The sequence below is a fragment of the Bicyclus anynana genome, chromosome 10 (genome assembly GCF_947172395.1).
Source record: "Bicyclus anynana chromosome 10, ilBicAnyn1.1, whole genome shotgun sequence".
NCBI classification, from domain to species: Eukaryota; Metazoa; Arthropoda; class Insecta; order Lepidoptera; family Nymphalidae; genus Bicyclus; species Bicyclus anynana.
In genome coordinates, this window is record NC_069092.1 from 2,730,312 (window position 1) to 2,757,099 (window position 26,788).

General features: G+C 34.2%; 2 protein-coding genes across 4 annotated transcripts in view; one reads left to right on the forward strand and one right to left on the reverse strand.

The window, feature by feature from the left end:
• LOC112050268 (uncharacterized) overlaps nt 1-12,374 on the reverse strand; it is a 31,751-nt gene extending 19,377 nt beyond the window's left edge. Inside the window, exon 1 of the transcript XR_008251171.1 lies at nt 12,004-12,374. The gene's annotated coding sequence lies outside the window, so the exon portion shown is untranslated. The remainder of the gene's footprint in view (nt 1-12,003) is intronic.
• A 1,763-nt stretch (nt 12,375-14,137) lies between these two features.
• On the forward strand, nt 14,138-25,784 carry LOC112050199 (uncharacterized). Of its 3 annotated transcripts, none has more exons than XM_024088403.2 (7): nt 14,138-14,515; nt 17,456-17,866; nt 19,529-20,155; nt 20,685-20,933; nt 21,912-22,163; nt 23,004-23,240; nt 24,148-25,784. In XM_024088403.2, exons 1-7 carry the CDS (start codon nt 14,362-14,364, stop codon nt 24,360-24,362), a joined length of 2,145 nt encoding a protein of 714 aa, XP_023944171.2. In that variant the 5' UTR covers nt 14,138-14,361; the 3' UTR covers nt 24,363-25,784. The 3 variants fall into 3 exon arrangements, with proteins under 3 accessions (XP_023944171.2, XP_023944184.2, XP_052739949.1); XM_024088416.2 differs by having other exon boundaries at nt 14,139-14,515; nt 19,961-20,155; XM_052883989.1 differs by lacking the exon at nt 19,529-20,155 and having other exon boundaries at nt 14,140-14,515.
• The last annotated feature ends 1,004 nt before the right edge of the window (nt 25,785-26,788 follow it).

The following is a 26,788-nucleotide window of genomic DNA, read 5'->3' on the forward strand; positions in this document are numbered from 1 at the left end:
TTCTACGATTCAACCATGACCGTGGGGTTCAAAGCTTGAATCCTGAGCATCGCGAGGGATCCAACGCACGTGAGGTGAATGTAGTTGCCGCGCGCGACATAACACAATTCTTCGACTAGGAATAATGAGGAGTCAATAATAAGAAAATTGGTATTATCTATACTAACATTACTTGAAAATTTTTTGTCTGTAAACATTGAATTAAACATGGAAATCATGATCTACGGCTGTTACAAACAGTCGCGGATTCACCAGTAGGCTGAGTAGGCTGGAGCCTAGGGCGGCAGATTTGGCCCAAAACATTTTTGTCATACAGAAATAAAGAAAAAGCATCTTTAAATATACATAGAATATTCTAGTAGGTACCTACTGTTCCAGAATTCATATATATCTACAAGTAGTGGTGTGTGTTATAATCAATGATGTTATATACTGTTAGATGTGTTTTTAGGTCATGATTTTGATTCTCTACATGTGTGAAGGCTGCCAAATCGTTGGATCAGCCTGGTGAACTATTAGCCTAGCTCCTCTCATTCTGAGAGAAGACTTGTGCTCAACAGTAAGCCGAAGGGTTATGATGATGATAGTCAATTTGTTAAGATTAAAACATAGTTAAATATTTTTATTATAGTTAATATATTTACAATAAAATTATTTACATTATATCATTAGATATAAATACCTAACTAGGTACAATGCTCGCCACGGATCTTTATGTTTGTGAAGTTAGCTGCGGAAAAAGTACTTAATGCGCATTCGTACAGACGCGAACACTTCCCGCTTGCGCCGTTTGTAACTTTATTGATTCACTAGCGGACGCCCGCGGTTTCGGCTGCGTGGAATGTAAACTTTCAAGCCCTATTTCACCACTTTAGGGGAAGAATTTTAAAATTTTTTGAATGACATTATATTTCGTTTTTTTTAAGATTTATGAACAATTTTTTTTAAATTTAACTCTAAAAATGAAGGACTTTCTACCCCTTCAACAACCCCTATTTCATCCCCTTCTTATTTTATTTCCGCAATAAAAAGTATCCTTAAAAAATAGTAACCTTCTCCACATTATGGTCTCAAACCGAGAAAGATTTTTTAGAATTCATTCAGTAGTTTTAGCGTGATGCCCGAATAACAAAAAAACACGGACAAACAGACAAAAAATAGAAAAATAATATTTTTAGCTTCAGTATTTATTATATAATGTTTAAAATTTTTCAAAATATCTTCAATGAACAGAATGTACCTGTTACAGTTTTATTATAAGTTCTAGATGGCGCCAGTAGTCCGTTATGCCACGGTAACGTGTGGTGTTACAAATCTTAAAAGTAAAATCTTAAATTGCGAATTAATGTATAGTATAGAATTTGACCAGTTTTATATAAGTGTAGATTGCTAACTTCACAAACACAAAGATCCGTGGCGAGCACTGTATATATTATTATTTATTATTTATTTCAATCTTTGGTTCATATTTAGCTCTGGTGGTGCATGAGTATGCATAACTTGAAGTTCGTAAAGCGTGCCATTATTGTCCAAAAGTATTTGGGCGGAGCACTTTCGTGACCACTTCGAGGAGCAAGACCATCTTTGACCCTTTTTACCAGAACTGTGTTTAGAGTAAACGAATGACTTGTACAACAATACCATGTTGCCTTTTCTCCTAGAGTTGATATACACTGCACCTAAAAAGTCAGGTTTCAAATTATTTTTACTATTATATGACTATTAACTACTACAATTGAGATAAATTATAATACATATATAAATACGAAATCACGAACACCACTTTACGTGCAATGATGAAAGAGGAATGCCCACCAGCCTATACAACATCGGCCCATGGAATCCAGGTATCATCATCATCATCATTAACAGCCGATGGACGTCCACTGCTGGACCTAATGGGGGGTCGACCAACACTGCGCTTTCAGGTGCGGGGTCGCCATTCCAGCACCTTGGGACCCCAACGTCCATCGGCTCTTCGAACTATATGGCCTGCCCATTGCCACTTCAGCTTCGCGACTCGCTGAGCTATATCAGTGACATAAGTTCTCCTGCTGATTGGTTTGGTTCTCATTTCTGATTCGATCACGCAGAAACCCCAAGCATAGCTCGCTCCATCGCACGCTGAGCGACTTTGAGCCTTTTTATAAGGGCCATAGTTAGCGACCAGGTTTCGGATCCGTAAGTCATCACTGGCAACACGCAACCCAGGTGTATGGAGATGATATTATGATGTATATAAGGATCTGGTTAATTAATTGGCGTAATAAAAGTATGTTTCTTGAAGAAAAATACATTTTTTCATCACTCTTCTAGTGGTGTTAAAATATTCGCCGGTGTACCATAGCAGCGAAGTAAATGCTGAAGTAAAAAAGTAAGAAGTGAAGTAAGTTGAAGCTGTATTATTTTTTTCTGTTACCAACAGGTTTGACAAACAAGAAAACGAACAAACAAACCAATCATAAGTCTTCAAAAAATATCGTAAAACTCAGGCTGTTGGTCTACGATCTTAGCTCTAGACAAAGATCAAAGACAAGACTCTCCGTTCTAGACAAATTAAAGATGAATTAAAAATGTCGTAAAATTTTTGATAAAGTAATGATTTCATTATTAAAGTAGAATTATCAAGATTTTTTTAAACATAAGTAAACTGCCGGGGGGTTAGGGTAGGCCTGGGCCGGGGATGGGCACTTCCCTTTGGCAGGGAGGTAGTTTATAGTTAGTATAGACATCCGCTAAGAACGGATTTCGCAACAGGGCCGAATTAAGGGGTCTAAGGGCGGACGAAGTAGCGGGCGTTCGCTAGTTCTAAATAATTAAAAAAAACAATTTGAACTGGGTTGTATTTTAATTATTCTTAATATTATACTACTATTATTACAGTTAAACATTACAAATATATTATATATAACTAGCTGACGCCACGCGGTTTCACCGGCATGGTTCTCTTTCACAATATATAGCCTGTAGCTATCCTCGATAAATGGGCTATCTAACACTCTTCAGATTTATATATTAGTATGGATAAAAGAACATTTAAAAAAAAATTACTAGGTTGTGTAGAGCTGGTTATTTTCACTTTAGTAATATGTTTCCTTTTCGTACAGTCCTATTATGTACATTACAAAAGGTACCTTTATTAACAAAACAAACTGCTTTACAAATGGAATTTTGACGACGGCGAGCCGGAAAAGCCAAAGAAAAGGATATTCATACTCCTTGATACAAACTCCGTATATAATATATACGTATTCATAACAATAATGAATGTAGGTATGTATGGATTTTTAAAAGGTAACCCGGCTGGAATCGTAATCGCCTGTATGGACTCTTCGCCGCTGGTAATTATGTATAACGCATAAAATCATGATTACAGCCTTGTGTATTCTCCATTTTGATTCACATGAAAAAGAGGGGGTGCATGATTATGAACAATCTGGATATCTATTATGCTACCATTGTTCTCTAAGAATAGCCGAGCTGGACACTTCTTCGAGGCTTGAGATGAGCAGTACCATCTTTCCCCCTTCTTACTGATGCTTGTTCTGGCGTAAATGTACTTCTTATAAAGCATAACTTTATTGCCTCTTTTTCTCGAATTAATATATGTCACTTCTGAAAAATACATACACTTCAATGATTTTACACGCATTAAGACTATTTCAAATTTATAAAATACATATTTATTACTCGCATTTCGTAATCAACTCAATATAAAACTTCAAGCCATATCACAAAGCTATGCACTCCTACAGGTTGTTTAGTAATAAAGGTTTTTATCATGGCCGTAGAAAAAGTTTTGTACGCCACTGCACGTTATTAGCTATTATAGCATTCGTGTTACTTCGCCTCTTGCGAAAAAATCACTCGTGCTACAATAGCATGAAAAACCATTTCAATAAATAAAGTAAGTGTACTTACTAATTCCATTCAAACATTAAATATGATTTTTTAAATAGAAGATTTAATCAGTGAATCTGCAATCATTAATACTATGAGTAAAGTGGCTTCACAGCCTCTATATACTGTTAGCCCTAAATCGCACGAGAGCTTTTTTAACGGACGTTAAAAAAGCGTTCAAATACAACAAATGCATTCCCAAGTATACTATCACGACGACAGTATTTTTAAAACACGACGCTTTTTTCGAGCAGTGTTGCATTTTCAATTTTGGGCGTCGTAAATAGATCTTCATTAAGCTTTCGCACGAGAGCTTTATTAAAGGCCGCTAAACGCTTTTAAATACAACAAATGCATTCCCAATTATATGTTCACATGATAGCGTTTTTAAAAACGACTCTTTGTTTCGAGCAGTGTTGCATTTTCAATTTTGGGCGTTGGAAATACTCGCAGACTTTCATTTAACTTTAAACTTTTTTTGAACGCTTTTTTAACGTCCGTTAAAAAAACTCTCGTGCGAGTGAGGGCAATGCATGCCTCAATATTTGGAACAGTTGGCTAGTAGGACATTACACTATGAGCGCTGTAGCACGGTGTGGGTTACAGTTGCCTTATGACGTTTATAATATGTACTATTATCGTGAATCGCGATAAACTTTCAAGAGTGAAACCAACTGTCACATTATTTATTATTATTATTAAATAGTATTATTTATTATTATAGTACCTACTGCTATAAATAATAGTACGATATTTAAAAAATCTTCTTCTCATGTGAGGCATCTTACAGGTAGACAAGAGATATGAGTTATCATAAGATATGTAAAATTCTACAGCCTTGTGTATTCTCCGTTTTGATTCACATAAAAACGAGGAGGTGCATGATTATGGACGAGTTGGATATTTTCTAGGGTACCATTGTTCGCTAAGAACACCCTAGCTGGACACCTCTTCGAGGCATGGGATGAGCAGTACCATCTTTCTCCCTTCTTAGATATGCTTGTTCTTGCATAAATGAACTTATTGTAAAGCATAACTTTACTGCCTTTTTTTCTCGAGTCGATATATGTCACTTCTGGAAAGTAAAATTGACAGTTCAATGATTGATGAGAGCACGATACAATTTGGAACAAATATCGTTCTATCTTTCGTTCTCTACATCTTTCGTAGCAATGGAACGAAAAAGAGATAATATATGTGATAGTCAATATTATTTTGTTATCACAAGCCAAGAGACAAGAGATACAGGACAGACAAGGACAGCCATAAAAGAAGAAGAAATGTAGGACAAAATATATTTCTTTGCCTACTTACAATGATAATTTTATACTATAGATCGGTTACATCCCTACAAAATCACCGCAAAAAGTGATCCGAATAATAGGTTACAACACTGAGCGCACACATGGACAATTTTGTCTTTAATTCCAATATTTATGTAAAGGTATATAGTTTTTACACTTCCTGAACACACAACTCGACATTAAGACGATATTTAAGTATTATTTGTTAAAATAACGTTCGTTGTTGACCACAACTAACATTGAATTGTTTATAAATTTCCTCTTCTGAGCTCCTCATTTTTCATGCGCTTGTAAAACATCTAACAGTATTTAATATCATTGCCTTCTTAAGTAACTTTGCGTTTTTTTTATTATTTCTTGTTAAAACACCTACTTTTCACTTGTGTGCATTTTAAGAAATTTCTCCTATACAAATAACACATTATTGCAACTTTTTCACAAGTGACAGTGTCGCATCGAGGGTGCGATGTATTTAAAAAAAACATCTGCATTTTTGGCGTTTCATTTAAATTTAATTTCAACTTTGCCAAAAATTTTTCAAACCTGGTTTGTGAGAGTGTTCAGATTCGTTTACTTTTAACGATCCATCGTTAAATATAAACACTTGCATTGCGCAGTTTCTTGAACGCCGTGACGAGCAGTACCATATAGATCCACTTTTGTTAGTGCTGTTCCTGTAGAATGTGTAGTTTTTGTACAACAACATCCTTCTGCTTCTGTCAGAGGTTATGTATTTTGCTACTGAAAAGTCACATACTTTCTTTATTTATAATTATGGGTTTTCAATTGACGACCCACACACAATCCTCAATAGCTCAATAGCTCAACGGTAAGAGCGGTCGGACTCATCGCTGAAGGGTGGTGATTCGATCCCCACCCCGTTGGTCTATTGTCGTACCCACTTCTAATGCAGCCTTTCCCGACTAGTTAATGGGGAATGGAAATATTGGTCATATTTAAAAAATATAGCAAATATTCTTTTTGAAAAAAAAATCCACACTAGGGGTATTAAATAGCGCAAGGACAGATGATGTTGCAAAATTGCTACCAATTGCTACACAATCAAATGAATAAAATTTTATTAACATTGCAATTCAGGAATAGGTGCATTCGGTAGAATAGATAGAGGAATTATGTTATAATTATAAAACCTGTATCATTTTTCTTTCATTTGAATTACGCATTTGACTATGATGACATGAGTTTCATTAGAAGCCGAGCGTTTCATTAGAAGTACACTAGCGTTGGTTGTGACACCGACATAGATTCCTATCCGTGGGTAGAGTTGTTAGGTGTCCGGATAATGCCGGACATATTTAGGCTTTTCTATTCCGCATCCGGCCAAATAAACGGTGTCCGGCTTTTGTTAGTCACGTGTGTGTGTAGGAAAAAAAATACGTTAATAATCATGAATTTACATTGCAAACATACATGCTTGATTTTACATTTTAAAAAATTGTTGTACCTATTAAAACTGATGTACACAATGTGTGTCCAGCCTTTTTACCTAACTGTCAGACCAAACTGGCTGGACTGTCCGGCTTTTAATTTTGGCGACCTGGAAATCCTATCCGTGGGCAGTTACGTTCAAACTTGCGTCGAGCGATCATTTCTTCCTGTGTGCCCAGTGGGAGTTTTAAATATTTTCATCTGTTACTATCGCGTTAACGTAAACGCGAAATTATATGGAATTTAAACAGTCATGCAGTAGTGCCACTAGATGCCGTTGTTTCAATTCCTTAGAAATTCGCGTTTACGTTAACGCGATCGTCACAGTATGAAACTGCCACTATACTAATAGCATTAACAACTGAGTCTTAGGGCCATAAATCATTTCTCTATATCTATCTCGCTTGCACTTATGGGTCTTATGGAGCCGTCTAGTGAAGGGTGTAACAATGAAAGACATATTATCGATAAGTAAAGTTTATTATCGTATCTTGTTCACAAAATTAAAAAAATTAACAATATTTGATTTAATATAATACATATTTCATATTATATAATTATTAACTAAATAAAATTAATCTTCATCTGAGTCTTCATCATCAGAATCTTCGTCTTCTGCCAAATTTATTATATATTAGTATCCATAGTGCGCAACGAGTAACACATGAATGTATTTATTTAATTGCAGTAAACACATTTATAGCAAAAAAAATACGCAATGCAATTACATTAGAAACCGACCAATCAGAATCGTCCAAATCATTATTGACTCATCATTAGCACGTGCGCAGGTAGCCGTTTATCGATAATTAGGGTGCGCAGGTAGGCGCGCTGCACATTCCTATCTTTTTTGACTTTTATGACCGGACGACTCAGATGATAATGCGCATACTATAGGCCCTCTGTATATTACCTGTATGTACTAGTGAAGTAGCATATGAATTTAAAATGAAAGCCCAACTAAAGCATGTTACTTAAGCTTTAATTTAAATAAATAAATAATAAAATAAGCATTTACTACGGCTGATTGGTTACATTTACTATCTTATATAGGTTACACAATTTATAATTATTATGCAGCTTAGGCCTTCCCTATCGATCTACAGTTTTCTCTGTCTCTTGTCAAGATTTACTTTAATTAGCGGTTATAGAGCGTAGATACCGCCCTATCAATGATACGGGGCCCTAGACCACAGGGACCCCTTACGAGTAACAGCACTTAATTCTAATGTTACAGTGACTTAACCTATGTAGGAAACATCCTAATAGGTTAGGTCACTGTAATATTGAAACGCATTTTTGTTTTTATTATGAGAAATCTTTACCCTTCATTAATTGCCCCAACCCCCCCCCCCCCAACTAATTTTCCCATTCGTAGTCGAATGTGAAAATTAGTTGGGGGTTGAAAATGAGTTAAACCTTTCAAAATGGTTTAAAACTGCAGAATTTTATTTAAAACGTTTTAAATCGGTTTATTTACATCTATACTCACGTCACATCGAAACATATGTTACTAGACATAGCTCACCTTATAGGCCGTTACCTATACCTTAAGTATCTACCTATATCCTTACATGTTGTCCGTTTTCAGTTACCAAAAATTTGGGTGGTACGTGATTGTGTATGGTTTGCAGATCCATCAAATTTCCATCGTAGGATATGAACACTTGGGCAGTGCACTTCTTAGATTGTCGCGATGGGCAGTACCACAGAGTACCTTTCTTGTTAAGGCTGTGCTTGCAGTAGGTGTAGTTTCTGTAGAGCAATAGCTTGTTACACCGGTTTGTGCTGATATATTTTATTTCTGCAATTCATAATTAACTGTTATGAATCGATTCTAATACATGACGTGATACATGTATATCAATATGGAAACAGTAGAGAAAAATACCTACTTATTACCTAAATTTGCACGAGCTTTTAAGTTTTGCTTCTCAATTTGAGATTGGCTGTTATGAATCGAGTCTAAATAGACATGTAGTAGGTACATATATCAAAATGGAAACTGTATGTACAGCTATATGTTATGACTTAAGGTGAAATTGATCATGAGTAACTAAAATCCTCTACATATTAACATAGCACCTACTTTAGGAGGTAGTAAGTAGTACATACAGCAAATTACTTACACTTTACCCAACATCAAAAATAATTGCGAATTACAACGAACAATTAATTATCAGTTATACCAAATTAAGTATATTTAATTTTTTTTTATAAATTTACATATATACAATTCTTAAATCTTAAACCAATGAAATTACGTTGATAAATAATATTATTAAAATTATGTAGATACAAAAATATCTTTAATAATTAACTTTCTGGGCTAAGGTCTCTTAGGTACTTCAATAAAATTTTATTTTTCAATTTCTTAGGATTAGGATCTTACATATTCGCCTTTACTGTTTACGTAATATGTGGGGGGGTCGTGGTTGTGAGTGGAATTAATGACTGTTAGGACGCCGTTCTTTGCTAACATCACTTGCGCGTTACATTTCTTGGAACACCGTGATGAGCATGCCCATGACACACCTTTCTTGGATTCGAAGTTCTTCGCGTAGGGATACTGTTCAAAGATAAGCAATTGTTGTCCCCTCCTTGATGAAATAAAGTGAATCTCTGTAAATAACATATCAATGAATTCATTATCTCATAGCACACTTATCAACTCGGAAAGAGACCTAGCCGTATTGACACCGTCAACGAGGCGTAGACCCGGCTACGGCTAGACGACGTCGCTTTTACGACTCGCTGACCAAGGTTAAATGGCAAGGCAAGGGTATTTTACCTACCTCTCGACTCCCAGTCAGTTAGTACCGAAAACAGAATCACGTTTTATTCAATTTCAAATTACCTTTACATTTAAAGTGAGATCTATTACCTATACCAATATGTAAAATTATTTTCGGAGATATGACATTATGACGTCAATTTTAACTTGAACTTAAAATTGACGTCATAATGTCTTGATTCGATTATATTGTATAGTACATAGAAATACCATTTTCGGATTCGGAGATCCGGAGATGAATTGGCTCTTGCAGACAAACATCATTGTGCTGTGACTTACATTACTATGAGTACTATCAAAGCTAAATCGTTTTTCTTAAATAGAATATCTTTTTGATAATATTCGAGACCTTCGTAGAAATAAGATGAGAGAATAGGAAAGTAAAAATAAAATTCGCAAAGATTTAAACGAACTCTTTTATTTATGAAACTTAGATGCCTATGTTACTAATTATAAAGTAATAACTATTGTTAAACCATGCAAAATGAATCAAATTGCATTAATTTAATTCATGTATCAATATTGATACACTGTATAGTACAAGAATGATGACGTCATACTTGTGACCAACTGTAAAATTAAACTATAGAGTTTTTCAGATAGCATGGATACTGTGACAGTTCGTTTCACTCTTGAAATTTCTATTCACGATAATACACGATAGTACATATTATGAAGATCGTAATGCAACTGTCACCGTACTCATGCTATCTGAAAACACTTTAGTAAAAGTATTTGAATAATTAACATTGAGAAAAAATAGTTAGCAAATAAAATAAACAAGTGTCTATATTATTTCTTTTTTTTCTGTTATTGTTAATAATAAAAAAAAAACTAGAGTTATGCCCTTTAGTAAAAAAGTAATTTAAAATATGAAACTAACCTCAAAGCTTCAATAATAGTAGATAAATGAAAATCTTAAGTAAATAGATTGACAGATTTGAGTTCTGAGAAAATCAACTACTACCAAATTGACAATGTTCACTCCAAATATAATGGGACCAATCTCAAAAAGCAATTGAAGCTTTGAATAAAAATGAATTAAGTAGTACTTTACAAATAAGGTAATGTTTATTTTTTTTAATAAATGTGTTCTTACTTACCATTATGTACATATTGCCTATGAGTAAGAGTCTGTCTGGATTCATTAACTTACCTGTAAAATAAAATAATAAAATATATTAATAAGTAATTTACTTTGTACAGATTTTACTGCTCTTTGTAACACAGAAAAGTCGTAAAGTCATGGTTTCTTTTTTTTCAAAAAAGAAAATTTTTGTAAAATCATATTCTTCTTCCACTCCAATTAGTTTGATAACAACAATATTCTAGTGGACAGCAATCAATCCCACAACCCCTCAGTGTTGAGTCCACAAAGACATGAAGACTGATAGCACTCCATTAGGCCTCAATAGCTCAACGGTAAGAGCGGTCGGACTCATCACAGAGGGGTGGTAGTTCGATCTCCGCCTTGTTGGTCGACTCACTCCTAATACAGTCTTTCACAACTAGTTGGAGGCATATGTCCTATTGACTCAGGCAAAAATATTTGTAATGCTAGCCATCGAATAAGCTCATAGGCTAGCAGCGCAAACTGAAGGACATCCAATAAAAGTGATTGTGTGTTGCTTGCGACATCAGTTTTATCTGATGAACCAAACTTAGTCTGTTCAAGTCTGCTCTGAACCCAAAAAATATATCCCCACATGCAAATAACTGAGCAGTTTAGAGTGTTGCAATGTCAAAGTACTTTAAGTTTAGCTGATACTAAACTAGGTTTTTTACAAGTAAAGTAAAAATGATTTTATACATCCCATCTCATCCCCAAATAGCTTCCCTTAAATCCCTCAAAAACTTCCTCAATAATAGCATAGTTAAAATATGGAACTATACTAATATATAAAGCTAAAGAGTTTGTTTGTTTGATTAAATGCCCTAATTTTAGAAACTACTGGTCGGATTTGAAAAATTCTTTCAGTGTTAGATAGCCCACTCGAGGAAGGCTATAGGCTATATATTATCGCCGTTTTCCTACCGGAACGAGAACCACGCGGGTAAAACCGCGCGGCGTCAGCAAGTATGGAATAATTTGCCTAAAGATGTGTAACTGCAAATTCACTAAACATGTCCAAGAACTGGATTATATGAAACAACATTCTTGTTTCAGCTTTCTCTGATGCGTCTATAATATAATAATAATAATATATATACCTTTTTTACTTTATGTCAAATGGCAAAGACAAATTGGGAATAATGCTATTCCACCACTTATCAGAAGGCCTGAAGAACCTGGCTCTAAAATTTCAGAATCTCTGGAATACTATTTGCATGTAAGCAAGTAGGTATGTTATCTTTACACCGATAAGCCGATTCTCATTTAAAGAATTTTGATATAGGGAAAAATTGTATCTTGGAAGCTTAATAAAGGCAAATTTTTGTAAAAAACGGAATTTGACGCGAACATTACTGCGGGTGAGTAGTTTTATATAAATATTAAGTTGAAAATTAATGAATACTGCTATAAATCCGAAGGTTTAGTATACAAACAACACATACCTGTGCTATATTTACAACCTTCCCGCCATTTCGACTACTATCACAACACTTCATTTACACACTTCACAGAACTTATTATACTTAACTTAACATATTATATACATTACATTGTACACTAAACTCCGTTATATTATGCTAAGTTTTATGTTACCGCAACTGTTTGGTAAACTTTTATAATAAAAATAGCGAATGTTTAAAATTTAGGGAATATTATATTCGTAAACTACGAGGACAACACTAAGTGATACAGCGATGTAAGTGTATTTATAGAATACAATAATTTATTAATTTACGCATGGATATTTGTTAAAAATATTATGATTTGATAATAATAAACAAAGTTAGGTTATGTTGTAATTTGAAGTTTAAATGTCAACTGGGGATGTGCGCGTCATTTTTACTTTTTCACGATTCGTTTTACGGTTATGCTGTGTTGTCTCTTAATCGTCATTCTACTAAAATATCGATACCATTATACTATAATAATCATATTAGGAATGCAGGTAGGTATAATTATTGATATATTTGAAATTATCAAAGATATAATTTACGCTTTGCATTTTATCTTTTTCTGTGCATATAACCTCCACCTTCCAAAACAAGAAGGCTTTTTTTATTTATTTATTTTACATATTTATTTAGTACGCTAATAATACACAAAATTAAACGTTATATAAAATAGAATATTATGCCATTCCAATAGGTTTGTGTGCAGTTCTGACATGCCTGTATTAATAGCTGCATAAATGATAGATCGTCTCTACCCTATGATTTACGTTATAAGCAAACTATCCCTCCACTCCAAGGTAACTCTCTTTGTATCCTGTATCCGTCTAATGATGAACTACGCTAGGGTAGTGTTTGCCCTTTGCTGAAAGGCACTAAAACCCCTCCCGGTCCTTTAAAATTGATTCATGCGTCACCATCAGGTTACGGATGCTCCGTGGTTTGTAATTTGTACACATCTTCGACTTGCATAGAGACCTAGATCTCCCTAAAATAGTCCAATTTTTTCAACGAAAAAAAAACCAAATCTCATAAACTCATTTTGAGAGAGCTGTCATCCAACCCAAGCACCAAACCACTAGTCACTAGTGGTTGAGGTTAATTATTTTACTACGTGCGTTACGAATCAAATCTTTAATATTAGCTGTATTTGTTTACTTTCAAGGACATTTAAGTCACCAAAAACAAAAAATTATGTTAAATGAATGTTATCCACAAACTGTTAAACTTGTTAAACTGTCTTTCTAACTCATATGTCGCAGTTAGATGCCATACATCCCACACGTATAAGGCCTCTTCAGGAGTCCCCCAGGGCTCAGTTTTAGGACCACTACTATTCAACATTTTTGTAAATGACATTACAAGCTGCTTTCAAAATTAAAATTATTTCATTTTTGCAGACGATTTAAAATTTGTAAGAAAGATGTTGCCTTACAGTAAGGAGACATCGATAGTTATTTACATATAAACAACAGTTATTTACAAAGAGTGGACCACGTGCGTGATTTGGGCATAACCCTGGATACCAAACTACGTTTTAACACCCACTAGCATTTGCGATCTGCGCGCCAAATGTTAGGATTTGTTTACCCAAGCCCTGCGGAAATCTCCAAACTAAAAAGCTACTATATACTAGGCTTGTCAGAACTAAACTCGAGTATGGGACGATAATTTGGAATCCCTGTTACCAAATGAAGGAACCATGGGAAACCATGAAACCTCCTTTAACAATAACGACATAAGTCCAAGATATCTATACTCACAATTTAAATGATTAGCCTAAATAACAAATTGCTTGATCTTCAAGTTTCAAATTAAGGAAAGTATTAATACTTTTACTAATTTATGTGATATGTGATTAATACGAACCTATGATACCTACCTATAAATTTATTCATTAACAATGAATGCAATGATCTTTTTAAAGCTCATAAAAAGGTAAAATACTGTTATATGAGAGCGTATCAAATGATAACGCTTTTGAGTTCGATACTGAGCATCGTTAATAATGATATAACAAAAGGTTTTTTGTCGTCCTTTACTAAGAAACTATTAAACTTTATAAGTCAAGGCCTTAAATGGTACATACAAGCATTTTAGCCAGGTCTATCACAGAAAGTCGATAACAACAATCGTAGTAATAGTACACGTCACGTCACTATTTGTTATTGTGAATTGTCAAAAACTATTTATTTTTACAAATAATAGAAAAAATGACAATGCTTTCGCAATACAAAATATTGAGTTTCGAATATTACGCAAAGTTATTATTGCGTTGCGCGTTTAAATCAAACGGGAGTGTTAAAAAGTGCATATTAAAATTGGTATAAATGTTTTCTAACCTATACGTAAATGTCAAAATATATTTGTTTTGTTTGGTGTATTTTGCGATATTTTTGTGAATATTATGTGAGTGCAATCAATTTTAGTAGTTTCTTGTTAACTTGGAGTGCAGTGAATGGAAATATATTGTGCTTTTTCGCTATTTCTGCAAAGGCGCGAGAAGGTAAGTACTTAGTTGTAAGTTGCCAGTTTTACCAGTTTCTGCTTTATTAAGATTACTTTTTATAATTATTTCAGTCTATTTTTCCATGTATTAGAAATCTTGCAATATTCTAAGTTTACAGGGCTATAATTTAAATATTTAATTTACATTATAATCTATGATTATAAAATCCATTGTCATACAAGGAAAGATACCATAATTTAATGACAGTTTCTTGAAAATATATATTTGTATTTAGGGATCATCTATTCCATAAGGATCATCTAATCTATAATGCTTTGATAATTAAGAAATTTAATGGGTTGCTGTTCGGACAATATTAAATAATTTTCCTCGTAACTTGATAATAATGCCTGCAGTATTTTTTGCACTACAAAGGTTGTGTATTTTGTCTAGAACGCATGTTTAACATCAGAGATAAGTGTCTGATGCCTTACATATTGCTATCTTTTTTGTTCGGTTGCAATGAAAGAGAGATGCAATATTTTAAATTTCATGGCTATTAGTGGACAGTCCATCAATCTCTCATCAATGGATGTGGTGTTGATGTGCTCAAGCTTTGCAGTTCAAGCTGATTTTAAAGAATCTTATTGGAGATTGTGACTGTAAATAAATATTAAAAAAAATTTATGGTGTTTATTTTTACTTCCTCCTAATTCTTTTGTAATTCTATAATAAATAAATAAATAAAATAAAATAGTCTTTTATTTAAAACAGCCTTTGGTATACATAAGATATGAGTTTAAATGTTTATAGTATGTCTTGCTGTTCATAGTGTCGTCTGACATAGGCATCCTCCAATTGCTTCCACTGCACCCTGTCGGCCGCAACTTTGGTACAGCGAGGCCCAGATTTTGGTTGATGTTATCAATCCACATTCTTTTTGGACATCTACATCGTCTGGTTCCATATCTTGGATGCCAGAGTGTTAATTGCTTGTTCCATTTTTGTATGTATGATAAGTATGTAACATATGATTTGTCCAATGCCATTTCAATTGGTCAATTTTTTGTGGTACATTTACAAGTAATTTTAATAGTGATAGTCCTTTACAAAACAATTGTAATAAGCTACATCAAACTATTATTGCTATGACTTTTAATTTTTATTTACTTAAATTAAGTAATTATCATTAACTTCATATACAGTCAAAAGTAAAACTTCAAACCAGATGTTATAATTTATCTTTAAAAAATTAACACCAAATGTGTTTAGTAGTATTTGATAGGTATTATACTTGAGTATGGTAATATATATTTGTTTTTGTTTTTATTAAAGAGAAGTAACTATAGTGGTCCCTATGAGAAGAAATACCAGATGTAAACAAACTTAATGCCTGTCTGTGAGCCTTGCAGCAGAAGATAGCAAATAAACAAGATAGAAAGAGATAGACATACTTTGTTTATTCCGTCCTGGTTTTACATGACTGCTCCTGTTTACCTCTAGTATTTTTTCTCCTTGAAAATAGTATACTGTAATGTTATTCCAAGCATTTTTGATTAGGTTGTTGTATAAACTTTCAGATCGTATTGAATACATACCTACAAGGAAAGGTTATTTATTGATGTTAGATGGCTATTCATACTGGAAAGATGCAAGAAGTAAATCCATAGTTCACTGGTACTGCTCTAAACGTCACCAGAGGTGCTTGGCATTTATCAAAATGGATAGAAATCAATGCATAATACACGCTTCTTTGGAGCACACGCATGGCCCTAACTTTTATACTAAAGATAAAAATGGACAATTAGTAAAAATATAAATGTGACAAAATGTAGTTATTTGTTTTTTCTGATAATCCTTTTGTGTAATATTAAATAGAGTTGAATATAAACAATTTTCAGGGAAAGGTTATCAATTAATACCTACACATCGGGGTAAGCATTTACTGATGATACATGGCCACACATATTCACAGATGAAACACTCAAATAATTATTATTGTTCTAAAAAGCAGTCTGCTAACTGCAGAGCAAGAGTGAAACTTGATAACAAGGGAAGGATAATCAGCGCTGATTGTAATCATAAACATGAGCCTCCTACTTATTTCAAGACTGCCTCTGGCCAGTTTGTAAAACTTTGTTATAAAATATAAATGATTTTGATCATTACACATTGTTTTTCATTTGTGCAAACATCTTGTAGGTTCAAACTTATTATATGGAAGCTGACATAATCAACCAGGCGTCAATTTGATTTTTTTTTTCGAAATAACAGCACATGATAAAAGTTACTGAGATATTTGGATGTCAAGATTAATTTATGAGTATAACAACAATATTTCAAAATATATTAATTATAATAATCTAGATATCTCAGTAACATGACACATTGGGGTAACTACCAAGCATTACATTTTTTGATTTGTGTGTTGTCTACCGATTCATACCACTTTCATTGAATGCTGTAATTACGAAAAGAAAAATCATAATATGGAGGCGCGACAATTAAGCCAGTTTGGTTAAATTTTTTTTTTCTTTAAAATTGTTGTTACTTGGCAACTATTATTATTAAGGCATTAAGACTCGCTAGTATTTAGTAATTATATTTACTTATAGCAGAATACATACTAAACACTAGCAAGTCAGCTAATTAGGTACTGGTACATTGTGCTATGAACAGTGCGAGCATGTGGAAGTGCAAGCTGTGAACTATTTGTATGTCTCAGTACTAGTACATACCTAAAGCTTTGCATGTTAGTAATGTATAACTGCGGTAAAAGAGCTGAACTCATCACGAGATTTGGTGGTTCCATCCTACACAGTCTTTTTTCTGACTAGTTGGAATGGAACGGGAATATTGGTCATATTTACAAAATATGACAAATATTCTTAGTGTGCATTTAATTGCGAAAAGTAACCACAAACTTGTTATTTTTTATTCTGTAATTCTTTTACAAATTTAATGATCTGTTGTTTAATTTGCTATTAAATTTTTTAGGACGTTTCAGAAGTTGGACACGAAAGTACTATTCCATACTAAATGAAAGATTTCTTGAATGCAAAATTTGTCAATGTTATTTGAAAAGATCATCGGGTAATACTAAAGGTAACATAAATCGCCATATAAAATTAAAACATCCTTACGTATATTTTAATGAAGCTCATTCGAAAACCATTTGTCGAGATGATAAAGGTGGGAGGAAACCTATTGCACAAGTATTCTTAAGTACTAATGAATTAGCAAAGAACCAATTAGAAGAAAATGACAGTGCATCTCTAGAACACGAACCGCATGTCTCTAACATCGACAGATCTGAAGATGAAGCACCAGATGACGAGAATACACCGGTTGTTAAACTTTCTGAAGCAGAATTAAAGATTGTTGAAGAATTGAATAAAAAGGCAATGCGTAAGTATCTCTATACTTTAATTACTTAAGCGACAAGATTTTATTTTAGAATTTAAACTATCGTGAGTGTTATTCATATTAATTGATTATGAAACACGGCTAAAACTCACGTGATATTACGTCGGAGTATGCCCGACTAGTTTCGAACCCATACGGGGCCCTTAGTCATGAGCTGGTTCTTGCATCGCGGCACGATCCAAACTGCGAAGCGGCTGCGCGACGCGCTGCTGCACGCATTTCGCGCGCGGAGAGGGGTTGAGTGGTGGGGAGTGAAGGTTCCGTTACACTCTCCGACGGTTCATTAATGTCATCTTCATTAGACTCGTCTTCTCCAAGTTGTTCCAAGTTTGTTGTATGTGACAATGAAAGAAATAGTGGTTTCCACGCTGTGGGCAGCAACCATCCATGATCACGATTAAAATTCGGGTGACGACTAATTTCTATCGCTTCACGTATCTTACGAGGTACTAGAAACTTCCCTTGACAATACAGAAGCCTTATCAAAACGGATATAATGAGTCGTACCCGAAGCTAGAACATGCTCGACTATTGCTGAACCGCCCGTGTCCACATTCTTCATGCTTCGTATGTGTTCTTTTACTCTTGTGGTAATGTTACGGCGAGTCTCACCGATGTATGATCTACCACAGTCACACGGAATCTTGTACACCCCGGGCACGTTCAGCGGATCCCTATCCTTAGGCGATCGCAGTAAACTCTTCACCAGTGCAGGTGGACGAAACCGCGTCACTATGTCAAATCTCCGTTGGAGATAGTGGCTGATTTTGTCCGTCACGCCCTTCACATATGTTAAGTACACTAGTGACCGGTTCACACAGGACGGTTTCCGCTTAGTTGTTGTTTGCGCCCATCTGGAACTCTGACGCCAACTATAGCCATTGTTCTCCAGCGCCTGTCTCACTACGCTTAGTTCGCACTCAATATAGGGTGGGTCACAAAGACTTAGGGCTCGATTTATGAGGCTTCTTGGTACCGACGATATCTGCGACGGATGGTGGTGCGAACTCGCATGGAGATATCTGTTGGTGTGAGTCGGTTTTCGGTACACCGTTGTATGTAATTCACCACCAGACCCCCGGATCACCATCACATCTAAAAATGGCAGACCGCCCTCTTTTTCTTCCTCTTTCGTAAAATGAACCTTCTCATGTAGACTGTTGAGACACTGGAATATTATGGCCAAATCATCCCTGTTTACAATGGCAAACACATCATCCACATAACGCAGCCAAAAACGCGGTCTATACGTCATTTTATCGACCAACTCGCGTTCCACCCACTCCATAAATATATTGGCCACTACAGGTGCAATCGGCGACCCCATGGCAACACCGTCTATTTGGCTATAATAGTCACCTCGCCACATAAAATAACTACTTTTAAGGCAAAACTCACTCAAATCCAAGTAAGCCGATGGTAGTTTTGAATCCGTTATGAAACCCTTAATTAATGAAATTACTTCTTCCCCGTATGGGTTCGAAACTAGTCGGACATACTCCGACGTAATATCACATGAGTTTTAGCCGTGTTTCATAATCAATTAATTTGACAAGATTTTAATTACTCAAGACGAAAGTATATCACGTTTTAGGTTAATTTATGAAATTCGATAATACACTGTACAATATTTTGTAATTTTAGGACGTAAAAGAACTAAAAAAAGTCCATATTACAGTTGGACACGAAAATATTATATCAGAATCAATGAAAAATTCATAAAATGCAAAATTTGTAGAAAATCTTTCAAAACAAATATTGCCAGTACTGGCAATGTACGTCGACATATTAGAGTCAAACATAAGGATATTTACCTTAAAGAAACTCAAGCATTACCAGAAGTATCACAACCATCTCATAATGATAAATCTGATGCAAAAGAATATTTAGTAATTTTAGGACGTGATAAAACTAAAAAACGTCCATATTACAGTTGGACACGAAAATATTATACCAGAATCAATGAAAATTTTATAAAATGCAAAATTTGTAGAAACATTTTCAGAACAGATATTGCCAGTACTAGTAATGTACGTCGACATATTAAAGCCAAACATAAGAATATTTACCTTAAAGAAACTCAAGCATTACCAGAAGTATCACAACCATCTCCTAATGATGTATCTGACGCAAACGAAATTAATGAAGACGAAAAAGAATCCCATTCAAAAGAATCGGTTACAATTGAGTCAAGAGACAACGAGGTACAAGATAAAATGTTTGGCGTAGAAGAGGCTGAATCAGATAATATTTCAGAAGAAGTTGAAAAAAGCAAGTTGATTCTACTATATCTATTATGCTAATATGTATAACAAAGAAAGATAAGTTTCATTTGTTTGTTATAGATATGCTTTCTGAAACTACTGAACATATTTTTATGAAACTCGACTCGTGATCATTTCAGCCTATTTTAACGGCTCATTACAAGGCCAGGCCTTTCTTTTTTTGGGAGAGGGGATACAGGAATGGAATTTCGGGATTAGGCTAGGATATTATTTTAAATTCTTTAACCACTTGTTTCGTGTTAGTAATAGTGACCAGGTCAAACAGGATCTAGGAATTTTTATTGATATATTCTTAGAAGAAACCAGTTTCAATGTTGTGTGGGTTACGTTGTACTGAGACAACGTAACCCACACAACATTGAATTACCAAAAAGCAATGCGTTAGCATCTCTATACCTTAATTACTTAGCGGAATTGAAAGTATTTCACGTTTTACGATAATTTATGAAATACTATACTGTTAAACAAATTATGCGTTGACAAAGTTATACTTAATACATATTTTGTTATTTTAGGACGTGCACATTACAGTTGGACACGTAAATATTATGTCAGAATGAATGACAAATTCATAAAATGCAAAATTTGTAGGAGATCTTACAAAACAAATGCTGCCAGTACTGGTAATGTACGTAGACATATTAGAGTCAAACATAATGATATTTACCTTAAAGAAACTCAATTACCAGAAGTAGCACGTAATGACAAATCTGACGCAAATGAAAGTACTGAAGACGAAAAAGAATCCGATGTCGTTGATGAACGTAAGTTGATTGTACTCTACTATACCTTTACAATTATGCTAATATGTATGACAAAGAAAGATGAGTTTCATTTCTTTGTTATAAATTTCTAAAACTACTGAACACATTTTTATAAAATTAGACTCATGATAATTTCAGGCTATTTTAACGGCCAAGCCTTCCTTCTTATGAGAGACAGGATACTGGATTGGGATATCGGGATCAGGCTGACATTGTTTTAAATTATTTAAACAGTACTACTTATGTATTAGTGATAGTGACTAGGACAACAGAATCTAAGAGTTATCATTAATTTTTTTTAGAAGAAAGATGTAATACTTAACCCAACCCAGGATCTGAACACAGGATCTCGTGATCCGTACCAACAACGACTACACCACTGAGTAAAATAAATTTGACTAAGCCTCCATTCGCACGGGAGTTGTATTAACGAAATAATGGAGTTAAAAAAGCGTTAGATACAACAAATGCATTCCCAAGTATATGTATATGTTCACACGACAAAGTTTTTAAAACACGACGCTTTTTTCGCTACATTTGAACACTTTTTTAACGTTTGACGCTATATTTGTACACTTTTTTAACGTTAGTTAAAAACCCTCGTGAGAATGAGGGCTAAAACTTAAAATACATTATTAATAGCTGTTGTTTTTTTTTATTTATCAAATTCAAATTATTTAATATGTAGAAAAAAAATTAATATTAAGCAACCTAGTGGACGCCCGCGACTCCGTCTGCGTGGAAATCGGTGTAAACTTTCAACCCCTGTTTTATTTCTTTCTATTTATATTTTCGCATGTATATAAATAGTCCACTAATCATTTTTCAAAAATATAACTCAAAGCATGAACGATTTATGTTGAAAAAAAAACTTCAACCCTTTTTTTCAATTCTTACCCTAAAGAGTTACTTTAGAGTAAAAGAAGGGGGTTCCCTTCATTTTTGAAACCAGTCAAACTATTTTATCTATAATTTTAGCAATTAAAATTACACGTCGTGATGGAAAAATTAAAAGCTGGACACGAAAGTACTATCAAAAAATCAATGATAGATTGATAATGTGCTTAATTTGCCAAAAATTTTTGAGAATGAATATACATCGACATATTAAACAAAGACACCCTGCCATTTATCTCAAAGAAAATCCGACGACTGTGGAATCTACTGCAGTATCAAAGCAGGACGAAGATATGATAAGGAATCTTTGTGAAAAAACCTCTGCGGGAACAAGTATGAGCCATTACTTACTATTATTTTAGATATCATACAAGGTTAGAGCACTAATTTGCCGACACATATAGAAGCGGACTTTGTTATTAATAGTTATATCTATACTAATGTTATAAAGAGGTAAACTTTCTGGTATTGTAGGGGCGAATCTCTGGATCTACAGAACTGTTTTTGAAAATTCTTTTACCACTAGAAAGCCCCGTTGTGTATGAGTGTCATAAAACTAATTTTCCCCGTATTCTTAGCGGATGGATAGTAATTTATGTGTCCTACGGTTTCACCCGCGCATAGAAACAGTTGCCGTCAAAATATCGGTTTAAAAAGGGAAGACTTGGTTATAGTGATAATAATATTAAATTATCTTTTTTACATAAAATAATGGAACCGAACGTAGTTTAGTTATTTTGTTTTTAACACAAAATTACTAAATCGATTTTCATAAAAATGAAATGGGACCAATCTAAAAGTATTCTCTACATATGCGTTGAATTGAGAACCTCCTCCTTTTTTTGAAGTCGGTTAATGATATCGGGATGAAAAATACTACATATTGCATGCGTGTTTGCTTTATCATATTATTCTATTATTATCTATTTATAAACGCATAATTATAGTTTGGCAAGTTCGCTGATAACTTCCGTGATATGCGGGCGACGGGCGGAAAGACTGCGCGGGTGTGAAATTGTGCGTGTTGGGAAGTGACGTGCATTAGTCGTGGGTTTTTCATTCATCGCTACACGCCTCCCGCCCTAGGCGCAACATCGGTATGGTTACGAACGAAGTTGCCAAGCTATATAATCATGCGAGACCTTCATTTGACTGGTTGTAATATGTTTTAAGGGATGAGTAAGTCCTGCATTTGGAACTTTTTTGAAACTGTCGAACATGATCGGCTGTATAAGTGCTGTTTTTGTACAAAAACAATCGTCATACTTCCAAAAAAAATGCACAATTTAAAGAGACACATTTCGACATGCCACGAGAAGGAGTACCAGTTGATATTGAAGTACTCTAACGGAGATAGAGATGTTGAACCGTCGATTTCAGATGACAGGGAAACAGCTAGTATCAACCAAGGTACGTTAGTCTAATAACTTAAACTGATTTGCTGGGTCAATAGATCTCAAACACGACAGGAAGTTTACTAAGTTTAAAAAATATTTACATTTACACTAGCAACGTGTAAATGTAGATTTACGGGAATCAGATCAAGCTTTTCTGAATTCAGCCATAAGTCAAAATTCACTAGTATTTTTAATATGGCTATTGGCTGATAATAAACACACTATCAAATTAATATTACTTACAGTAGGGCATCCGAATATACCTACTACATACCTACTACGACTACCTTCGCCGACCTGTCTACTAGATGTTTTTTTTTATATCAAAGTACTAAAATATACTTCCAATGGGTTAAAAAAAGGTCAATGATATGATTATGATTGACTGATTTTACGCAGATAACCCTATTCTTACCACCATGTTCGTAATGAAATTTTATTTTAACTTAATTTATTATCCGACCAGTGCTAGTTACTAGTATCGATTTGCCTGCTTACCCAACCCAACTGCCTTATCTAACGTTGACATATTCTATAGACTTCATACTTTTTTTTTACACCAAACCAGTGAAAAGTTAAAAAAAGAAAAAAAAATCTGTAACTGAATTTTTATAGACAAACCATTGGCAATTTATTTATTGATATAAAAAACTTTCAATCAGGTCAGTGCATGTCAAATATACGGGATCAGAGACTATTAAATAAGTTATATTTTTATCGCTTTAAAAATATCGATTTTAGATTTTTGTGTGAAAGGATAAATGGAAACGAGTGAGCTAGTAGATATAAAGTTACTCCTAAAACTATTGATTTAATCATTAAATAACCGACCCATTTAAAAAACATTCTTAAAATTTTAGTCATCAATACTAAAGTCGTTTGAATAAATTTTCTACGAAAATAATAAATGAAATTTTTAGTTCCAGCCGTAACGAGCGTCGAAATAGCATTCTTGAGTATTGATGGCACTGGCGGAAGATATAAATGTTCGTGTTGTGAAGAGATCATCGAGAGTACAGCGGAAGAAGCGGAGGCTGTGCTCATACAGCATGTTCAGATTTGCCAGTTGAAACCGCAAGATGACACTGATGCGGCTGTTCTTGAAAGCGTGGATGCTCCTGATTTATTGGACTAAGACATTGCGATAGTTTGACATAACTTACAGCATGTTAAGACTTGCCAGATAAAACCGAAAGGTGGAACTGATGCAGCTATTGATAGTGTATAAGTAAATATTGATGGTTTGTGGATGACTGATGATTTATTGGAGTAAGAGCTTGCGTAGCCACATTGACTTCGCAGCACGTTCAGGCTTGAATGTTGAAACCGAGAGATGCAACTGATGCAGCTATTGATAGTGTATACGTACCGAATGATGGTTTGTGGATGACTGATGATTTATTGGAGTAAGAGCTTTCGTAAGCCGGACATTCTTCACATCACGTTCAGATATGTCTCAATAAAACCGAAAGATAGTAGCTTTTCATATAAGAATATATTAAAATACATCCATTACAACAATGAAGGGAACTTTTTATTTTACAGTTCTTATACAAAACTATAAATCCAAGATTGATTGTGCTCACTTATTATCTATGATTACATTTTTAGGATTCCCTTTAGTTATCCACGAAAATCAATCACTCATTTACATTCTCCGTTGCGTAGAACTTACCTTGGTGCAAATTCTCCTATTCCTAGATTACCTTCAATAATATCAGTAATATAGTATATATTTACTTAAAATCTATTTGTATATAGTTTTCGGAAAGAAAGTATCTCCATTTAGAGCTCTTGCGATTAAATTTGCTTATCTTACTTTATTTTCTTTCTCTCTTTTTAAGTTAATATCTATGTTTTTTATTTGTGTTATTAAAGTTATCTATTTTATGTTTCTTATTCCATGGTGTGTTTATTTGTATATAATTACACTTAAATTGATTTATAATTTAATTAAATATTGTTTTAGCTATTGTAAGTAATTGTAACCTAATAAATAAATAAAAATATATGAAGGCTGTAAGTTTGCTATCCTATACGTAAGAACGATAGCCAATGAGTTTGGATTGTGCTCAAAGATATTTTATATTAGTATACAATATCGTTGACTGTGCTGGCTTTAGAAACAACTGTCAAACCCTCTAAGTACTTACCTACAAAGCGTATTTATTAATTATTTTCTATGTCTGGCTATTGCAAGTAGTCGTTCTAATGCGCATGTAGACATTCTCACAAAACTCCACGCTTGAAAAGAATACCTAATATACCTACCTATACCTACGAGTAAGTAGCAGAACTTCGCGGTTTCACCCGTGTAGTCCATTCCGGTGGAAATACGAGGGTAAAATGTCATTCTCTGATTTTGTTTCCCTGAGCGTTCTATTGGTGAAATAATTTTAGCAATTAGTTTAGTAATTTTTGAACTTATTCATTAAATAATATTGATGTAGATTGTATAATATTATAGCAAATATGTTTGATTTATTACTTAATATTATTGTTTAAGTTTTGTGTGTATGTTACTTTAAAAATAAATTGATACAATTATATGTTGAAACTAGTTTTTTATTGGAGATTTTTCAATTTTGAATTTTAGGTTGTAAATCCTTTGATATGTGCTGTAGCCTGTACTGTAACTAATGTAAGTATAATGCATTTCTTTAATATATTTTTAAATAATTTGTCAATTTTATTAACTCAATAAAATTGACGAACACTGCCACGCGATGTACCATGGATTGTTAAGATATTCGTCTCATAAAACGTTTGAGTTGAAGTAAATATTTAATTTTCACTATGATATTGTGCAATATTATTGTAGCTTAACTTTTAATCTTAAAAAATTTCGTATGGTTCTCCAATGACATTGACAAAAAACAAACATACCGGTCCTCTTAAAAACCTCCTCGTTCTTGAAGTCGGTTAAAAAATTATTGAGCGTTTCGGTTCAAGAGGAGAGATTATTGGTATTGTGCAACATTTTTTTATGTTAAACATCTATACATGGCAAGTAAAACCGATTTTTGGCGTGGCGACGCATGCCGTGGCGACACATTGCCACGCTATATGATGGTATATGTATATATACAGTCTATATACAGTAGTGTGTACGGTGTGGCAACGCGTCGCCATGTGCAATCGACTGTGCGATTCTCTCCCACTCGTTAAGCCATCTCTCTCGCTACACTGAGCTTGGATACCCATAGTGTATAATCCGTATCATTATGACATATTTAGTTCATATCAATCTGTTCTTTCTGCATATTACTTTTACAAAATCACATGTCGATGTTTCACATCTGCCAGGCGTCCCGTGACGGCTCACATTTTTTTAATTTTTGGACTGTCTTCTTCTTCTTCTTCTTTTCCTGGGCCTTTTCCGCGCTTGGCCACTAAGGTTTGGCCGTTGTACGTAGGTCCCTTCGGTGCCGGTCCCCGCTGGAGTCACACCAGCCAACCGAGCTCGCTTCAGAAGCTTAGCAGGCCGCCCAGGTCGCCGAACGCCTCATGGAGGAGTGTTGCTGGGGATCCAATGTGTGCTGCGCGTTGTTCCGGTACACC

Coding starts and splice junctions, on each gene's coding strand:
- LOC112050199 (XM_024088403.2), top strand. CDS start 14,362: ATGTCAAAATATATTTGTTTTGTTTGGTGTATTTTGCGATATTTTTGT. Junction 20,156..20,684: donor TTCAGAAGAAGTTGAAAAAA/GCAAGTTGATTC, acceptor TTGTTATTTTAG/GACGTGCACATTACAGTTGG. Junction 20,934..21,911: donor ATCCGATGTCGTTGATGAAC/GTAAGTTGATTG, acceptor CTATAATTTTAG/CAATTAAAATTACACGTCGT.